Raw genomic sequence first — 19,215 nt, 5'->3', positions numbered from 1 at the left:
TTTTAAAAAAATGTTTATTTATTTTTGAGACAATGCAAGAGACAGAGTGCAAACAGCGGAGGGGCAGACAGAGGGAGACACAGAATCCAAAGCAGGCTCCAAGCTGTCAGCCCAGAGCCCGAGGCGGGGCTCGAACTCACGAACCGCGAGATCATGACCTGAGCCGAAGTCGGCCGCTTAACCGACAGAGCCACTCAGGCACCCCATTATTTCTGAGAGATCATTTAGAACGTTAGAGGCAACAAAGAGGTGATGGGTCTATTTGGCAGGGAGAAACTTGATTTATATTTCAGAAAGCCCTTTTTTCCCTGGGCCTATTAGAAAAAAAATTTGCATTCAAAAAGATTCATGATGTGGCCTGGAAATGGTCTTTGCAGCTGAATCGGAGAGGCTGCCCCCGGCTGGCTGACCTTCCTTTCTTCACCCTCGATCATTAAACATTAACTTAGCCTCTCTCCTCCTTCTGTCTCCGGCCCTGTGCTGGGGGGTGAGGTGTGTGGGGGGGAACAGACGGAAGGTCGGGGGTCAGAAAACTGGGCCCAGGAACCAGGTCTGGTCCACTGCCCGTTTTTGTACAGACCCTGAGCTAAGAATTTTTAAAGATAAATTTTTTTTTTTAATGTTTATTTATTTTTGAGACAGAGAGAGACAGAGCATGAATGGGGGAGGGGCAGAGAGAGAGGGAGACACAGAATCGTAAACAGGCTCCAGGCTCTGAGCCATCAGCCCAGAGCCCGACGCGGGGCTCGAACTCACGGACCGCGAGATCGTGACCTGGCTGAAGTCGGACGCTTAACCGACTGCGCCACCCAGGCGCCCCAAGAATTTTTAAAGATATACTGAAATAGTGTTTCGTGACATGTTTCAATGATACTCAGCCACATTTCAGCGCTCATAGATGGTTTTTCCGGGACACGGCCACACTCCCGTCTGCCTGTCTAAGGCTGATTTCATGCTGCTGTGGCAGAATGGAAGTGCTGCCACAGAGACCGTATTTAGGTAGAGCTAAAATATTTAAAAAAAAAATTTTTTTTTAACATTTATTTATTATTGAGAGACAGAGGGAGGCAGAGCAGGAGCATGGGAGGGGCAGAGAGAGGAAGAGACCCCAGATTCCGAAGCGGGCTCCAGGCTCCGAGCTGTCAGCCCAGAGGGATGACAATTTTAGGGGGACATAATTCAGCTCCTAACACTGAGCTAGTGGTTAGTTACAACAGCCGTTATTACAAAGTAAATAACGTAAGCTCAACGTTCATAAAGTATATTAAAGAGAAATATAGTAACGACTTAAACCATGTTACTGTTCCCTGGGCTCCTGAGGCTAGTGACGCCTGTCGCCTGTCGTGTCTCTGTGGTGGGAATAACTATATAACGGTGTATTGCTGAGCATGTGGTAGCTCAGAATCCGCTTTGGTGGGAGTACTGACACCATGGGGATTAGTAAATGCTACAATCCAGGGTCCCTTTCTGGAGAGCTGGCTGTTGAACATTTACCCACACCACCGGCGCAGGGCGCTAGGTGCTGAGAAGGTCAGCCTGGGCCCTGTGGGGTACGGAGGGGGATGCCAGGCCTTGGGGAGGCTGTACTTGACCTGGTACCTGGGGCGCCTTGGGGGGGAGCCTCTACTTGACCTGGTGGCAGTGGGGAGCCACGGAAGGGCTGGGAGCTGGCCGGGGAGGGGCGGGTGGTGCGTGAGCTACTGGCTGGCAGTGGGTTTGTATTTGTGCCTGTGTGTGGAGTGTGCATGCAAGGCTCTGTGTCCTCTGCAGGTGGAAGGTCCTCCACGAATGCTCGCTGAACGGCCGGATCATTTTGAAAAATTTCAGAAAATATTTATCTATTTTTGAGAGGGAGACAGAGTGGGAGCAGGGGAGGGGCAGAGAGAAAGGAAGACCCAGAATCCGAAGCGGGCTCCAGGCTCTGAGCTGTCCGCACAGAGCCCGACACGGGGCTCGAACTCACAAACCGCGAGATCGTGACCCTAGCCGCCCGCAGTCGGCCGCTCAACCGACTGAGCCCCCCACCCCCACCCCCTGCGTGCCTCTCATTTTGAAATTTCTAAAAGGGGATTCAGCTTCCCATCTCCACTGAGAGTTAGGGCTGGGAGTAATCTGAATGCCGAGCAGAAGGGCCAGGGGTGAACGAATTATGTAGTCTCTCCCCGGTCCCCCCCGGGGAGGGCTGAGCAGTCGTTATAAAGGGTAGATACGGACGATGGCGAAGGGAAATAGCAGACGGTAAATTATTTGCGTCCCGTGGTTACAATGGCATAAAAATATGTGTACATATGGATCAAGACAGGAGGTACCACAAATGGAGAAGTGAAAACAGTTGTCTCAGGGAGGCGGGAGTGACAGCAGTTTTTCCTTCGGTTCTGTTTCCCTGTTTTAATTTTCCCGTAATAAATATTGGAGAGCGGTTGCCGCCACAAGGCAGTGGCTTCCCCGGGCCCGATGCTGCTGCCTCCTCTCCCCGCGCCTGGAGGGCTGGGCCGGCCTTCCACGTGTCACCACCACCACCGGAAGTGCCCAGGGCGTGTGGGCGGCATCATGCGGACGTCATGGCCACTTGAGGGGGCCGTGCTGGTGACCCGTGGGCGCCCACTCCTCCGGGTCGCCTCTGGAGGCTTGGGGGACCACTGGGCACCGGGAGCCGGTTGTCTCTGTCCGCGGTGGCCGGCCGGGGAGTGGGGGGCGCCGTCCTGGTGCCCCCTTTCAGTTCAGGAAACCTTGGGCTTTGGAGCCCAGTGGACCCAGCTGGGTGCCGCTCTGATGCTTCTGAGACAGTCCCCTGGGCCCAGGGGTTAGGTCTGCAGGCGGACGGTGCCCACCCAGCCAAGCTCAGTTACGCAGGTCTTGGGGCTGTCCTGGGCTGACGTCTCTTATACGAATGTGGCCTCCCCGGGGAGGCTCTCCACCCCTGTGGGCACGACCCGCGTTCTCCTTTTGCGTTGCCGGTTACTGCCACGGAGGCCTCAGCAGACCCTCTGGCTGTAGCCGGCACCGGCTTGTGTCTGAATGGAGGGGGCCTGCTGACTGAGGCCTGGTCTTGCAGTGAAGACAGCATGCGATTAAGGGTCCTGTGTCCCAAGGTCACACCGAGGAGGGTGCCGCTTGGGTCTGGGAGGGAGAGGGTAGAGCGCAGGGGAGGAACGCCCTACCTGTTCTTGCTGGGAAGGAAAGAGGGGAGGGGCGGGTAGGAGCGCTGCTGTTCCAGGGCCAGAAACAGTAGCACAAACAAGACCGAACGGTCGGGAGGAGGGTGAGGCGTGGGGTCGGGGACACCAGGAATTGGCATCCGTTTGCTGAAAGCCTTACATTGTCCGCTCTGCTCAGGTGCCGGGAGACAACAAAGCACAAGGCGGAGGAAGCCCAGGCCCTCGCGGAGATCACGCACTGGTGGGCGACGCGGAAACCCAGCCAACTAACCGCCGTGCGGTAAGTCACGGGAAGGAAATGGAAGTAGGCAGGAGGGGGACGGGTAAAGGGCTCACGCTCTTTCATGTGGGTAGTCGAGGAAGGGCTCTGAAGAACGGGAGGAGGAAGTGGGGACAGACCACACGGTGAGCAAGGAAAGCTTGTTTTAGGTGTTGGCAACGCAAGTGCAAAGGTCCTGTGGCAGGGACGGTTTTGATTTGTGGGTTCAGAGCACAGCGAGACACGAGGGTGGGTTCGGGCCCTCCTGTCGGCACAGGAGGTGAGGGACAGGTGGCACGCCGGCCGCGACAGCTGACGGGATTAGCTCGGGAGTTGCCTGTGTGTGAGAGAGGGGTCAGAGGCTCCAGGGGTCCTGGAAGGATGAGTTGTGGCGACTGAGATGGGGAAGCGTGAGGAGCGGGGCAGCGAGGAGGGGCACAGAGGCCGTCCGGGCAGGTGTCCTTCCAGACGCCTGCCGGGTGTGTCAGCACGTGCTGGACGGGCTGGTGAGGACGTGGGACCGGAGCTCAAGGAAGAGGCCGGCGCTGGAGACGGCACTCGGGAGTCTGATGTGTACGTGGTGTTTGAGGTTGTGGAGGGGTGAGTACAGACCGGAGAGGGAAGTTTCCAGCAAAGGAGCAGCGCTGGGGTGGGAGTGGGGGGGTGGGGAGGCTGGGACCAGTCACAGGCCTGCACTCTGCCCACCTGGGCTGCTTTGCCTGTTCTTGATGTTTGTGGGTGCCCCACCCCCCACTTCTCCCAGGGGGCAGCGGCGAATCTGTCCCCCTCCCCGGGGCGCCCCTGCCCCTACCTGGTTCCAGGCCCGGCTCCTGCAGGTCCTGGGAAGCAACCCTGCTTCCCCACCTCCCCCTTCCCCGGTGGCATCCCCGTGGCTCCTCGATCTCACACCTACCTCCCGCTCAGGCATGTCCTTCCCAGTCTTTGCTCCCCCTCTTCTCTCTGCCCCTGTAGGGTTTTCTCTTGGAGCCGCTTCACACCCGTCTATGGAATTGCAACTCTCTCCTCAATGTAGGTTTTGAGTTCCAGACCGAACATTCAACTAGACAGACATCTCCACTTGGGCGCCCCACTTGGGGACGCTGCCCCGAACTGCACCCCAGATACGCTGGTCGTCTGTTTCCTCAGTGAATGCCCCCAGGAGCTAGGTCCTAAATCCTGGATGGGCTCTGCTATTCCCCACGTGGCCGGGAGGGGGCGCCTCGCACCCTCCCTTCTCCCTCATGGCCCCCACCCCCACCCCAGGACCACCTGCGGATCCACTCCCAGATGGCGCTCGGGCGCAGTCCCACGGCCACCTCCTGGGTTACCGCCACACTCACGGTCAGCCTGCCGTCTCCCGCTCTGCCTTCCTCCAGTCCGTTATCCGCACAGCCTCCAGAACGATCTCTCAGAAAGTAAATCAAGCGGGGCCACCGTGTTGCTAAAGCCCCCCGGGGCGAACCCAGTCCTCCAGATAAAGCCACAGCCCTCATCCTGCACCAGTCCAGGTGCCTCGCTGGCTTCACCTTGACCCTCACCGAGCTTCAGGGCTTCAAACACATCGCTTCTGCCGCTTCCCTGCCCTTGGCTGCACCTTGCTAGCTGTCCAACTCGTCTCATTCCGGAGACCACTTTACCTGGGTACCTCCCCAGGCCCGGAGGGGTGGGCTTAGGGGTCTTCTCTGTGCTCCCATGGCCCGCAGCAGCATCTGCTCTGAGGGTTTATCATGCAGAATTACACCTGTCTGCCGCTTTTCTGACCCTTCCCCTGCCCCCCAGGTTGTGAGTCCCCTGAGGTCAAGGACGCGGTCTGCTGCCCCCACGGTATCTTCAGCTGGCCTCTGACTCGGGCACGGTGCTCGAGATTCTCTCAATAAACATCTACTCAATGAGCGAGTGACTAAGCGAGTGAATGAATGAACGAGAGAATGAATGAATGAGGGAATGAATGAATGAGGGAATTCAGGAGCAAGTGAGTGACCGGGGGAGAGGCTGCGGTCTCTGACACGGTAGCAGAAGGGTCACAAGAGTGAGGGTTAAATGAGATAATGCTCTGGAGCCTCTGGCCCCTGAGGGGGTGGTTGGTAAATGGGGCTCACTCCCCGCTCCTCCTCCTGTCCCCTGTCCTGGCTAACCTGCGAGTGGCTGCCGATGCTAAGTGACCATTCTGTCCATCCTGCCGCTGTTGCCCCTTCGCAGGGCGTTCTGGAGATGGTCCCATCACCCGAGGCTTCAGGCCCTCGGGGCCCGGAGCCCAGACTGAAGGTGGAATCCTCCTGCACACCAGCTCTTCCAGCCCCCGCTGGCCCCTGGCCCTGGGCCGAGTTGTGCTGTCGTCCATGGACTTGGAGCGGCCAGAGACGGCAGCCAGCTCCCAGGGCCTCTCCTCGGGTGCTCCCAAGGTCAGAGACTCAGTCTCGCATCGACTTGCTAAGGCACAGTTGCTTTCTTTGTCAATTTTCTTTGGGACCTGTGCTTGTCCGGATGTTTACGTGGTGTGGGAAATGAGTGTTCTGGAGCTGTTGGCAGAGTATCACTTGGCATCCCTGTGCTTCTAGAGATTTGGGGGGCCTTGGAGCTGTGGCTCCTGCTGTCTGTCTTCTTCCGGCTCTTGAGCCCGGCAGCTGCATCGGCCCCCAAACACATGAGCGACCTTACGACTCTGGCCCTTCCGTGATCCCCGACAAACTGTTCCCGTGCGTAGGTGGAACTTCTATTTTTAATAGCCGAGTTGTTGAGAGATTGTAAGGCTTCTACTTCCTTTTGAACAGAAGGCTTCCAGAAATAGTTATACCTTTGCTTCTATAGAATCTAGGAAGTCCTCCCAGCCCAGGGGAGGTCAGCAGGTGGCGTGGGATCACCTAGGAGACGGCCCCGGTGACATCACGCACTGCTCGCTCAGTCGGGCTGTCCAGTCCTCTCGATCCACCGAGCACCGAGGGGCCCCGGCTGGCCCTGCCCTCTGCTAGGGAAGGAGGGTTCGGGTGGACAGGGACCGGGTCTTGGGGGCTTTTAGTGTCAGGCTGAGGGATCTGAACTCTGTCCCTAAGCCCTCACTGACTTAGCAGAGGAGTAACAGACCAGGTGTACGTTTCCAAGAGGCCGGATGGCATGGATTAGAGCTCTGCTCCGTCAATCTTTCGTCTTACAGAGACCTAACCCTTCCAAGGTGCCAGGAAGCGGCGATCGCTCCAACCGTGTGCGATGCATTCCAGCGTTTTCTCTTCTTTTCTGTTTCATTTGTTTTTCTAAAATCGCTGTTTGCGATCCTCTCCATTGATTTTCCATCTCCCTGAATGCTTTTGATCTGCAATTTGAACAGCACTGGATTGGAGACAGGAAGCCGGGCCGAGGCTGCTTGTCATTGTCCAGCGGGGAAGCCGCGGGGGTAGGGGTGGGGAGCGCCAGCCCTGGGGCAGATGGGCGGGAGGTGGGGGGGGGGCTTGCATCAGGTCGAGACATTGGCCCCTCGCACCTCGAATCCGCGGGCTCAGTGTACCCCCCTCGAGAGACAAGGGGGAAGTTCCCGAAGCAACAAGAGGGGCCTGTGACTGTGTCGTGTTGGGGATCCAGAAGCTGTGCTTTCATAACTCAGACATGCGTGGTGTCTGAAAGTCATTTCATTAAATGTCGCACGGAATCAAAATAGAAATTACATGTTTGGGACAAAGCCCATTGAACCAGGAGCCAGGCATTCGGAATTGGATCCAGAAGAGTCTCACGGAAGCTGGGGACTGTGGATCCAAGGTGGCCCTGTCTACACGGCCAGCCTCTCCCCGCCTGCTCACACTTGGATTCCCAGATGTAGCAGGTGGTCCTGGAGCCCCGTGGGCTCACAGATGTCAAGCTGCTTGGGGGGGGGGGGGGATGGAGAGCAGTGATGACAGTTCCCCTTGGTACCCTTACCGAGCTGAAGACTCATGTCAGTGATCCTCGATCCCCAGCTACCTCTGGGAGGTACACTTATATCTGAGGGAGGTCACCGCCTTGGTCCGAGGTTGCGCAGCCGGCAAGAGGCAGAGATGACGTTTGGGCTCCAGACCAGCCCTCCTGCCTCCTGGGCCACCTCTCCCCTGTCGCTCCTGGTTCTTGCAACGAGCCGACCGAAGTCGAGAGACACGTGCGCAGATTAAATCTGGGTGTCTGGGGGAGGGGCTTGGGCCTCGGCAAGTTTGAAGGTCCCTGGCAATCCCGACGGCTCCCTAAGTGGGGGCCGCTGCTCTGGGAAGGGGTGTGGGTGGCCTTTGTGTCTGCCTTCCGTCCCAACCTCTGCCGGCTGCTCTGCTCATTCAGCTGATGCATGAGCAGGACCCTCTTCTGGGGGCTGGTAGCCCACACCTTGCAGCTGCCAGTGCATCCCCTCTCCCCTGCCCCATGAGCGTGCTCACCCCCCACCCCTGCCCCCTGTGTGTGCTCATCCCCCACCTCTGCCCCATGTGTGTGCCCACCCCCCACCCCTGCCCCTTGTGTGTGCTCACCCCCCACCCCTGCCCCTTGTGTGTGCTCACCCCCCACCCCTGCCCCTTGTGTGTGCTCACCCCCCACCCCTGCCCCCTGTGTGTGCCCACCCCCCACCCCTGCCCCCTGTGTGTGCTCACCCCCCACCCCTGCCCCTTGTGTGTGCCCACCCCCCACCTCTGCCCCCTCTGTGTGCTCACCCCCCACCCCTGCCCCTTGTGTGTGCCCACCCCCCACCCCTGCCCCCTGTGTGTGCCCACCCCCCACCCCTGCCCCTTGTGTGTGCCCACCCCCCACCCCTGCCCCCTGTGTGTGCCCACCCCCCACCCCTGCACCCTGTGTGTGCTCACCCCCCACCCCTGCCCCTTGTGTGTGCTCACCCCCCACCCCTGCCCCCTGTGTGTGCTCACCCCCCACCCCTGCGCCCTGTGTGTGCTCACCCCCCCGCCCCTTGTGTGTGCTCACCCCCCACCCCTGCCCCCTGTGTGTGCTCACCCCCCACCCCTGCGCCCTGTGTGTGCCCACCCCCACCACTGCCCCCATGAGTGTACTCATCCCCCCACCCCTGCCCCCTGTGTGCGCTCTCCCCCCACCCCTGCCCTCTGTGTGTGCTCACCCCCCACCCCTGCCCCTTGTGTGTGCTCACCCCCCACCCCTACCCCCTGTGTGTGTTCACCCCCCACCCCTGCCCCCTGTGTGTGCTCACCCCCCACCCCTGCCCCCATGTGGGCTCACCCCCCCCTCACCCCTGCCCCCTGTGTGTGCTCACCCCCCACCCCTGCCCCCTGTGTGTGCTCACCCCCCACCCCTGCCCCCTGTGTGTGCTCACCCCCCACCCCTGCCCCCTGTGTGGGCTCACCCCCCTCACCCCTGCCCCCTGTGTGTGCTCATCCCCCACCTCTGCCCCCTGTGTGTGCTCACCCCCCACCCCTGCCCCCTGTGTGTGCTCATCCCCCACCCCTGCCCCCTGTGTGTGCTCACCCCCCTCACCCCTGCCCCCTGTGTGTGCTCACCCCCCACCCCTGCCCCTGTGTGTGCTCACCCCCCACCCCTGCCCCATGTGTGTACTCACCCCCCCACCCCTGCCCCCATGTGTGTTCTCACTGCCCCACCCCTGCCCCCTGTGTGCGCTCTCCCCCCACCCCTGCCCCCTGTGTGTGCTCACCCCCCACCTCTGCCCCCTGTGTGTGCTCACCCCCCACCCCTGCCCCCTGTGTGGGCTCACCCCCCTCACCCCTGCCCCTTGTGTGTGCTCATCCCCCACCCCTGCCCCCTGTGTGTGCCCACCCCCACCACTGCCCCCATGTGTGTGCTCATTGCCCCACCCCTGCCCCCAGGTGAGTGCTCACATCCTCACCCCTGCCCCCAGGTGTGTGCTCACACCCCATCCCCTTGGCCCTCCTCCCCAGGGGAGCCAGGCTTGGAGGGCAGGAGAGCTGGGGTGGGATAGGGGTGGAGCAGGCCCTGAGGGGTGTCTGGTGAGTCCAGAGGGGAGTGGGGAGGACAGGTGCGGAAGGCACTCAGGGGCTTTGCACCCACTCTGAGCCTGGGTGGAGGGAGGGGTGTAGGAAGAGTGAGGAGGTGCCTGGGGGGGGGGGGCTGGTTTTCTAATCCAGCACTTTTCCGTCCCACTTCCCTTAGGTTGATGTGGTTCTTTTTCTCACTTCCTACTTTGGACACTTTTTTTTGGTAAGTAAGATGTAAGTTTTTAAGACTTTGGATTTTCCTCTGAGGACTTGTTTAGCTGACTCCCCGTAGGACCTCACATGTGGTGTTTTCATCATTATTATTTCTAGACCTTCTTCGGTTTGGGTTTGGACCGCTTTTTTGATGCGTGAGTGAAAGACTCTTCCTGCCCCAAGATGGTGGCCTTTCCCCCACAGATTTTGTCATATATATATATATATTTTAACATTTATTTATTGCTGAGAGACAGAGAGACACAGGGCGTGAGCAGGGGTGGGGTAGAGAGGCGGGGAGAGTAGGCTCCAGGCTCTGAGCTGCCAGCACAGAGCCCGACGCGGGCTCACAAACTGCGAGATCGTGACCTGAGCCGAAGTCGGTCGGTTAACCAACTGAGCCACCCAGGCGCCCCTTGTCTCGTATTTTTAACTTAATTGCACAGTGGTTATAGAATGTTTTATGTTGTTGCTGCCTTTTGGAATTTATTGTTACTTTGGAGTGATTTTTTTCCCCCCTTTCTTCCAGCTTTATTACAGTATAAATGGCATACAATAAGCTGTACATATTTAATGTGTGCTATTTATTAAGTGTTGACATGTGTGCACCCCCGGAAAACCATCACAGCGATCAAGCTCATGAACCATTCCTGGTTTCCTCTTTGTGATTTGTCCCTTTGTGATCGCTCCCCGGGCTCCCCCTTAGCCTCACCCTGTCCCCAGGCAACCACTGATCTGCCTTCTGCCCTCTCTCAGTCAGTTTGCATTTTCTAGCATTGTGTGTGAGTAGAATCTTAGAGCATATTTTCTCTTGCGTCTGGCTTCTTCACCTGCAATTATTTTGAAATTCATCTTATCCCACCAGGGCCCATCCCTTTTTCCCCCCTGTGTAGTATTTCCCGGTGTGGAGGCACCATGCTTCTTTATCCATTCAGCTGTGGATGGACCTTTGAGTTTTCCCCCTTTTTGGCTCCTATGAATAAAGTTGCTACAGACATTCATGTAGAAGTCTTTCACGGATGTACACTTTTGTTCCTTTCGGGTAACTACTTAGTAGTGGAAGGGCTGGTGAGAGGGTAGGTGTGCGTTTAACTTTTTTTTTTTTTTTAACAGAGAGAGAGTGTGTAAGCGAGCGAGGGGCAGAGGGAGAGAGGGAGAGAAAGAGAGAGACAGAGGTGGGGCTCATCCGAAGTGGGGCTCATACTCACCTGATGCGGGGCTTGAGCTCACCCGACGGGGGCCTCGAACTCGTGAACCGTGATGTGAGATCATGACCTGAGCCGAAGTCAGATGCTTAATGGCTGAGCCACCCAGGCGCCCTATGTTGAACTTCTTAAGAAATTCCCAAGCTGTTTTCTTTTTTTTTTTATTAAAAAAATTTTTTTTTTCAACGTTTTTTTATTTTTGGGACAGAGAGAGACAGAGCATGAACGGGGGAGGGGCAGAGAGAGAGGGAGACACAGAATCGGAAACAGGCTCCAGGCTCTGAGCCATCAGCCCAGAGCCCGACGCGGGGCTCGAACTCACGGACCGCGAGATCGTGACCTGGCTGAAGTCGGGCGCTTAACCGACTGCGCCACCCAGGCGCCCCCCCAAGCTGTTTTCTAAGCGACTGCCCATTTTACCTGCCCGCGAGCAGGTGAGAGCAACTGGAAAGTTCTACCTGCTTCGCGTCCTCGTCCACGGGTGGCCGGTCTTTTACACTGTAACCATCCTAGCGGGTGTCCGGCGTATCCCCTGGAGTTTTAATTTACATCTCACTAATGACTGACGACAGACATTGAGCGTCTTTGCATGTGCTCAGTTTCCCTACATGCATCTTCTGTGGTTGGCTGTCTATTCAAATCCTTTGTCTTATGTTGCAAGGATTATTTATGTTGCAAGGATACAAACCCTTTGCTAGATTTGTAAATGGGATTTGTAAATATTTTCTCCAGCCTGTGCCTTCCCTCTTCATTTTCTCCACAGAAGATCTTGAAAACAAAGCTTTTTAATTTCGGTGAAGCCCAATGTACTGGGTTTTTTTTTTTTTTTCTTTGTTTGTTTCTTTTATAATTTGTGTTTTTGTGTGCCCAAACTGAGCCAGTGTGGCCCCAGCTCAGGCCCTTGCTTCCAGGCTGTGGTTTCCTTACTAGAGAGTGAGGGTGGGGCAGAGAATTGGGTCTCCCGCCCCACACTACATACGGTCGGGTTCTGGAGTGTTCCTCCACCATTTCTGATTCCCTCCTCTCCCGTTTCAGGCCAAAATGTTTCCTTTCTGCCTCAACACCTCTGATTTACATTTGACCGGTAGCAGCTGCTGAGCCCTGAGCCATGGGGCCTGGCCTGGGTGACACCTGTCCTCTTCCTTCCCATCTTCTCCAACAGGCAGGATTTCCTCAAGGACGTTGCAGGGGGTTCTCCTGGAGCCAGAGTCCCCCAGCTGTGGGAGCGATGCTGAGCCAGGACTATGTGAACCCTGTTGTGCCCCCAGAGAGGTATAAAGTTGTGCCATAAAGGTCTCGCAACGTAGATTCTCTTTTAAGGGTGAGGAGGCTGCAGCCCAGAGAGGTCGTTCACCCTGCCCGAAGTCACACAGGCAGTCTTCTAAACCGGGTCATCTGACTCCAAAGCCCCCACCCCACAGTGCTCTCCAAGGACCTGGCAGTTCTGGCCAGGATCTGCCTGGGTCTATGGGTAGAACCTGAAGGCACCCCAAGGAGCCTGTCTGGACCTTGGAAATATAACCACTCTCAAAGCTGCATTTCAAGTCCGTCTATAATGGAACAGAGACATACATAGTCTTAGAGGGAGAATAGCTCCCAGGCTTGTAAGTGAGGCACTGCTGTGAGCCAACAGGAGGTAGGCTAGGCAGCGGGGTCCGAGGTGGGGAGGGCCGGTGGTGTTTCCTCCAGGATGAGGCCCGCTGGACCGTCAGCTTTCCAGGGTCTGTTGTGCTTCCCTGCACGAAGAGAGAAGGGAGGTCCAAAGGCCAGGCCAATCCGTCCGTCTGTTTCCTCACGACTCATTGAGCTTTGACTATGTGAAAGGGACTGCTTTGGATTCTGGAATTCAGTGAAAAGCAACATTTTGAAGTGAGCTCCATCCACTGCCTGTATTGGGATTTTCCCCCGAAAGCCCCAAGGAGAGGGGTTGCAATAGAAATCGAGGGCAAATGGGCAGTGGGCTTGTCGGCAGTGATGGGAGGTGGAGCCTGGGTTTCAGCGGCCTGTGGGGCCGGGACAGCCTCACCACTGCAGGGAGCAGGAGAGGAGGGCCACACGGAGGCCCGGTGAAGCGGGTAAAGGCAAGACTGCATCCCTGGGAGAAAACTGTCCGGTCCTTGTCACAGCTCGCGTGTTCATCGTCAGCGAGGAACGTGGCTTCTGGTTTATACATCGAGCTTATACAACGAGCTTGGCTAATGGGAGTCTTCCCTGTAAACTGATCTGTGCTCCAGCTCTGGCACAGCAGTGAGGTTTCTGAGTCGGGTCAGCTGAGGAGTAAGAGCTGCCTCGAGAGACTCTCGGCAGACAAATTTCAGCCATCAGCAACGTAGCTGTGCGGGTTTAGTTCAAGCACAAAGATTGTGAAGCCCGGTGACGAAAAGCCAGATGAGTGAACCCAGGCTTTTCGCCAGCCTTGCAGCCTGGGCTATGGCGGGGGTCATGATGGGAGCCGGTTAGCTAAACTGTCTCCTGCGTACCAAAAAAAAGCGCTGTCAGGGGCTGGAGAACCGCCCCGCCACCCCCCACCCCATGTGGGAGGGCGGGGGGCGGGGGGCTGCCCTGGGCTCACCTGCCTGTATTTGCTACCCTCGCTTTTTTTCCCCATTGCGGAGGGTGGCCACTGCAGGCCGGATTTCCATAAATTCTATAAATCTGATATTCAGTCTGTTGTGAAATGTGGTTCTGGGTTCCATTATCTTTGGAGGTTTTGACGGAAGGCACAAGGAGCTAGCTGAAATGGAAACAACATTGCAATCACCGAGCTAATGACTATGATAATGCAAATAATTTAACAACCAGATTAATGCAATATTAACTCTCCTCATTATACTAATAATCTTCGCACGGCAACACAAAAACAACAATTGGCTGGGGAGGAAGGATTCGTTTTACGGGAGAACAAAGTCTCGGGGAAGTCTCAGAATGTCCTTCTGTGATCTGAGAAGGGAGAGAGAGAGGAGCTAAGGTTTCCGAAATGCCCACCGGGTGCCAGGATGCAGGGGTGACGGAGGACAGTCCCTCCTCGGGGCGGTGCACGTCTCACAGGGTGGGACAGCCTTAAGTGACTGTACCATGAAGTGGCCTTGAGAGGAAGAGGGAAGGCTTCCCGGAGGAGGCGGCATTAAGCTGAGTCTGGAAAAGTAGGATTCATCGTCTGCCCTCTTCATCTCCCTTTTCTCGGCAGCCCGCTGCAGTCTGCTTTTGTCCCTTCTTCGCCTCCAAGATGCTCTTACCAAGTGACCTTCATGTTGTCAGACCCAAAGGTGGGTCCTCTGTCTCCATTTTCTCTGGTCCTCGCAGGGCACGTGCTCCTGGAAGCCGTCATGGCCTCTGGATGCCCCCCAGCATCACGAGCACCCCCCCCCCATCTTCTCTGCTGGGTCCTCTTCCCTTCCCGACCTTGGAACACTGGCACGCCCCAGGGCTCAGCCCTCCCTCCTCGCCTCCCACCCGCCCCGTGACCCGGACCACCGTCTACAGGACGCCTCCCTGGGATGTCTGGCGAACATGTTTTTAACCAGATTTCATAAAACAGAAAAAGCACATGTTGCGAGAGCACAGCTTGACGCCTTTCCACAAAGTGAACACACTTGGGGCTCAGTTCCCAGATCAGGAAGGAAACCGTGACAGCTCGAGGAAGCCCCTCCTGTCTCTCTGGCCCTCCCCGGGGAGCTGGCCGTGTCCCCGCTGTGTCGCCCGAGGTGGTCTTGCTTGGGTTGCTACCGGGTATAAATGGGATCACGGGAAATCCGGCCCCTTGGGCTCAGCGTCACGCCCGGGGACTCGTCCACGGTGTTGGGCAGCGACAGCCCGACCTCTCTGCTGTTGTAGAGAGTGTTCTGTTGTACGAACGCACCGCAGTTTGTTCATTCGACTGCTCCCTGGCATTCGTGTTGTTTCCATCTGGAGAATTCTGAGTAATCCTGGTAAAGGGGGCTCATGGCTCAGTTTTCCTCCTGACTCTGCAAACCTTGATGCAGGCTTGACGTGAGGAGGTAGTGTGATAGGGTTCATTGCTGGAGTCTAAGGGTCTGGAGCTCACCTTTTTATTTTATTTTAATTTTATTTTTTATTTTTTTATTTTTGAGAGAAAGAGAGAGAGGGAGAGAGGGAGGGGCAGAGAGAGAGGGAGACAGAGAATCCGAAGCAGGCTCCGGGCTCTGAGCTGTCAGCACAGAGCCCGACGCGGGGCTCGAACTCACGGACCGCGAGATGGTGACCTGAGCCGAAGTCGGACGCTCAACCGACGGAGCCACCCAGGCGCCCCTCGCCTTTTTATTTTAAATATAAGAGTGCATGAATGAGTGAGCGAGTGAGTGAGTGAGTGACAAGGGCATGAATGAAAAAATGAGTGCATTTCTGTAAAGGACATTGTTGCGTGTGGCCTTCTGTCAGTTACCCGGCTGGTGGTTCTCGTGAATGTTAGCATGTTTAATCCTCGCCACAGTCCCCTGAGATGGGGGGGATTGTCTGCATTTTACGGAGGCTGTAAGTGGGTGATGCACAGAAGGCAGGCAGCACCGTCCGTCTCCAAAAAGGGCTTCACGAACTTTTGCCGGCCTCCTCTCTGGTTCGAGGTGACATAGCTTGTAAGTGGCCGAGCCCGGATTTGAACCCGTGAACCTGAACGTCGTCACAACTGCACAATTTCCACCACCTGGGCTGCCTGTCTTTGGGGGATGTGGGAGAGCGAAGGGGTCCCAGCTGTGTCTTTCTGACCGCCGCCACATCTGCCTCTCTCTGGGTGGCGGACTGTGCGGGCCTCCTCCCCAGGCCCCCACCGTCCTCTCCCTGCGGGTCACCCGGACCGCGATGCAAGCGATGGGCTCAGACTCAGCCCCGGGATCTGGCGCCCTCCCTCCCTTAACCGGTCTCAGCCAGAGGATGAGATTAGCACACAATTGCAGTGGTCTTTGCTCACTAATTCCATTTTCTGTGTCTGGAGTAATAGGGCCTCTTGAACTCATTATGCTAATTTAGACTCGAATAATGAGCAGCTTAGTGTCTGACTCTGGGGTTAGGGCTGAGGCTCCGCCCGGAGCCGGGCCTGGCTGCTCCCAGCCGTGGACCGACTGGGTGCTTGGGAGAAGTGGCCTCCTCCACCAGGCGCGTGGGGTCGGGATGCGGGTCAGTCGGCTGTGACCGAGCTGAAGCCACCCTGACCCAACCCCGGCGGGCCCGGCAGAGCCCCCTCCCCAGCGCCTGCACCTCTGGAGAACCAGCCGGTAGCGACAACGGTGACCCAGGGAGAGCTGTGGCCCGGGGGGGCCTGGTGGGGGCGTGTTAGCCCTTTGGATGGGACCGCCTCGTGGATGCGGCCACCGATGCGTCGTTTGCATCACCCTCCCGGGCTGAGGGATGGATGTCAGTTTCAAATGGGCACCACATCTGGCCCTCGTTTTTATTTACATCTGGTCCTAAGAGGTGAGGTGGGCAATGGGTGACATTTTCAAAGGGGTCTGTGGCCCCAAATAGGACAGGAACCACGCCCCTCGTGAGTGGAGATGTCCTTGGTTCAGCCCGAGTGGTCAAGGGGCTGTGAGTAGTGGTCCCCCTGTGCTCTGGTGTCGAGACAGGAGGGAGCTCTGGGCGTCTCTCCCTCAGGCCCCTGAGGGCTCCTTCCCCGCCTCACTCTCCATTGATCCCTGCCCTTCAGCACTGGGGGTACCCGCCGAATTCCTCGTGTCTTCCAATGACCAGTCCCCTTGGCTGGCAGTGTTGGCTCAGTGTCTTCTCCTGGGTCTAGCCCACCCCTGGGCCTCTCCTCCCATTCGGTTCCACACACAACGCCACCAGCCTCTCTCGGCTGGTGATGCTGACGTCAGACTCAGGTCTTTCCATGAGGACCCCACCGAGGGGCAGGGCACCGGTGACGTTGTCCAAAGCAGGATCTTAATAGTGCCGCCGAAACGAGCCAGCTCCAGAGGATCGAGGTTGAGGGATCACAGCGGCTGAAACAGCGAAATAGGCTTCCTTCCTGCGGGACTGCTCAGAGCCTTTGTTGGCTGCTTTATTGGTGTCGAATGGGACATTCCCCAAACACACTTGGGCATGACCTTCACTGCACACGCGCCACATGGCAGCCTGGACCAGGCACTTTCCCGGCCCCGGGAGGTAGGTAGCATCTTCATTTTACAGAGGAGGGACGGAGAAACCCAGAGGGCAGGGTCTCGCCCAGGGGCGCAGAGCTCAGAGAGGGGGAGCCAGATTACAGATTGCAGTGTGGAGCTGCCCTTTCAGAGTCCTGGGCTCAGCCAACAACTTCGTAGGGCCTAGCAGCTTGAGAGCGAGACCACTCCAAGGGAGGGAGCCCCACTGGAATCGGTCTCCTTCCCCCTGAGCCCTGTGCACCTGGGCACGTGCCATCTCGCCAGGACTGCAGATACAGACTGGGGGGCTGGGGCTCAGCGATGTCGGTCGTGAGTGCTGGCCCGGGAATGAGGGGATGTATGAGGAGTCTCAGCTCTGCCATTTATTGGCTACGTGGGTTGGACCGGTTCCTTCTGGGCCTCGGTGTCTCCACTTAGAGATGAAGGATCCCTCTACGTCCCCAGAGAAGCGACTGGCAATCGCTTCCTTGGCCCGCCCACAATTTGATTCATGTTCCGTGCATCAGACTGGTGGGGAAAAATCATTGTCTTCGGTTGGAAGCCCCTCCTTTTTTTCTGGTAAAAATGGCCGTGCGTCTTTTTTTATTTAAAAAAAAAGTCTTTTTTTAATGCTTATTTATTTTTAGAGAGAGAGATTGACAGAGTGTGAGCAGGGTTGGGGCAGAGAGAGAGAGAGAGAGAGAGAGGGAGAGGGAGACACAGAATCAAAAACAGGTTCCAGGCTCCGAGCCGGCAGCACAGAGCCCGACGCGGGGCTTGAACTCACGGACCGTAAGATCATGACCTGAGCCGAAGTCAGAGGCTTAACCAACTGAGCCAGCCAGGCGCCCAGAATGGCCGTGCGTCTTGAACTAGCTGAGTGGTCATCGCAAGCCGGTGCACCTGCAGGGAGACCCGGTTCAGGTTGGGGTTCTACCTGAACTTGGCTGTTTGGCCTCAGGGCTCCAGCTTTAGAGGGAGGGGATTGGGCTTGTTAGCCTGCAGGGGTCACCACTCAACCATTTCGCCCCTGGGCTCTCCAGTGATAATGTCCTGTGGTTGCAGCTGGCCAGGCCTGCCCAGGGAGGGGACCTCTGGATATCACCACCACCCCCCCCACACACACACCGTTCCGGGAGATAGGTGCACTCAGCTGGCCGCTCCCCAGAACAGCCGCCACGGCGGGGGGGGGGGGGGGGCGAGAGCCAGTGGGACCAGCTCTCCTGCAAGCAGGGCCCTGGGGTCCGGTGCTCATCAGCTAAGCAGGTAATTATGTGTGCGCTTTGTTCCCCGCACAAAGGAGCTCTCAGAGAACTTCCGAGAGGCTCCGCTTCCTCGCTGATTTGATTTTTTTCAGAACTGGAGTGTGAAAGCCAGGCCGAACCTGCCTAATTGTGCCTGCGAAGGCTATTCAGAGAGACCGTTCTTGGAAGAAGATCAGGACAATTAGCTCTTGGCTGCGGGTAGAGGGGGAAGCGAGCTAATCACGGTGAATGTCAGCCTGTTCCCGGGGGAACCAGAGGGCACAGAGTTGGGAGAAGAAATAGCAGAAAAGAGGCGCATCTGCCAGGCCTGCCTCGGGGGGGCGGGGGCTGGGATGGCCTCCACCAGGAGGGAGCAGAGGCTGGGCCAGGACAAGGAGTGCCCAGGAGTGTGGCACGCCTCGGGCTGTTGGGGCCGACCGTGCGACCTTGGGCAAGCCTCTTAGCCCCTGGGGTCTCAGTTTCCCCAGGTCCGCAGCCCGAGCCCTGTGCACAATGAGCATATGGAGCCCGTTCATCACAGGAACGACAGGTGGGCGCCGCGGGCCCGGAGCAGATGGTACCGGAAGGGCCGGAGGAGAGAGCTCCAGCAGTCAAGGGCAGAGCCTGGTCCTCTGGCCGCTTCTAACCACCACGCCCTCCTGTGTTCCCCCTGGACGAGAGGAACATTTCTAGTTCTAAGGCAAGTGCCTCGTTGGACTTCAAGTCCCACGGAAGTTCAAGTCCCAGCTTTGCCTCTTCTGAGCGCTGTGACATTAGCGATGCTCCTTGGCCTGAGTCACTGTTTCCTGCTACATTACAGCGGGACCCCCCGTAGGCGGCAAACGCTCACTGTCGCTGCTCAGCATTAGGAAGTGAGGGTCCGTGTGAGTGCATTTTCTCCACAGCCGAAGTGTGTGTGTATGTGTGTGTGGCTGTTTGGACAGTTCTGAACGGGGTGTGTGCTTTTTCTGCATTTTTTAAATGGAGCCTGGAGAACATATTCCAATGGGTTTCTCCCCCCTTAGAGAGAGGTAACAGTGTTACAACAGAGTCTGCGTCTGTGTCCGCCTGTGGCCCCGTCCCTCACCGACTGTGTGCGGTCACCACTCTGATCTCTAGT

At 57.4% G+C, this 19,215-nt stretch overlaps 1 protein-coding gene across 8 annotated transcripts in view; it reads left to right on the top strand.

Moving 5' to 3' along the window:
• The window catches only part of RRM2 (ribonucleotide reductase regulatory subunit M2), a 47,283-nt gene that overhangs the window by 13,333 nt on the left and 14,735 nt on the right, over positions 1–19,215 (top strand). The window contains exons 10-13 of one of the 8 annotated variants that reach the window (XM_045054974.1): positions 3,337–3,438; positions 3,906–4,017; positions 4,390–4,446; positions 4,681–5,311. In XM_045054974.1, coding sequence (XP_044910909.1) covers positions 3,337–3,438; positions 3,906–4,017; positions 4,390–4,446; positions 4,681–4,682 — 273 coding nt within the window. In that variant the 3' untranslated portion in view covers positions 4,683–5,311. Of the gene's footprint in view, positions 1–3,336; positions 3,439–3,873; positions 4,018–4,389; positions 5,312–9,516; positions 9,565–9,671; positions 9,729–10,083; positions 10,563–11,921; positions 14,723–19,215 lie in introns of those variants that run through there. The other 7 variants (XR_006596011.1, XM_045054973.1, XM_045054976.1 and 4 more) reach the window with 7 other exon arrangements.

The sequence above is a fragment of the Felis catus genome, chromosome A3 (assembly GCF_018350175.1).
Source record: "Felis catus isolate Fca126 chromosome A3, F.catus_Fca126_mat1.0, whole genome shotgun sequence".
Lineage (NCBI taxonomy): Eukaryota > Metazoa > Chordata > Mammalia > Carnivora > Felidae > Felis > Felis catus.
This window is presented reverse-complemented; position numbering and strand designations above follow the sequence as displayed.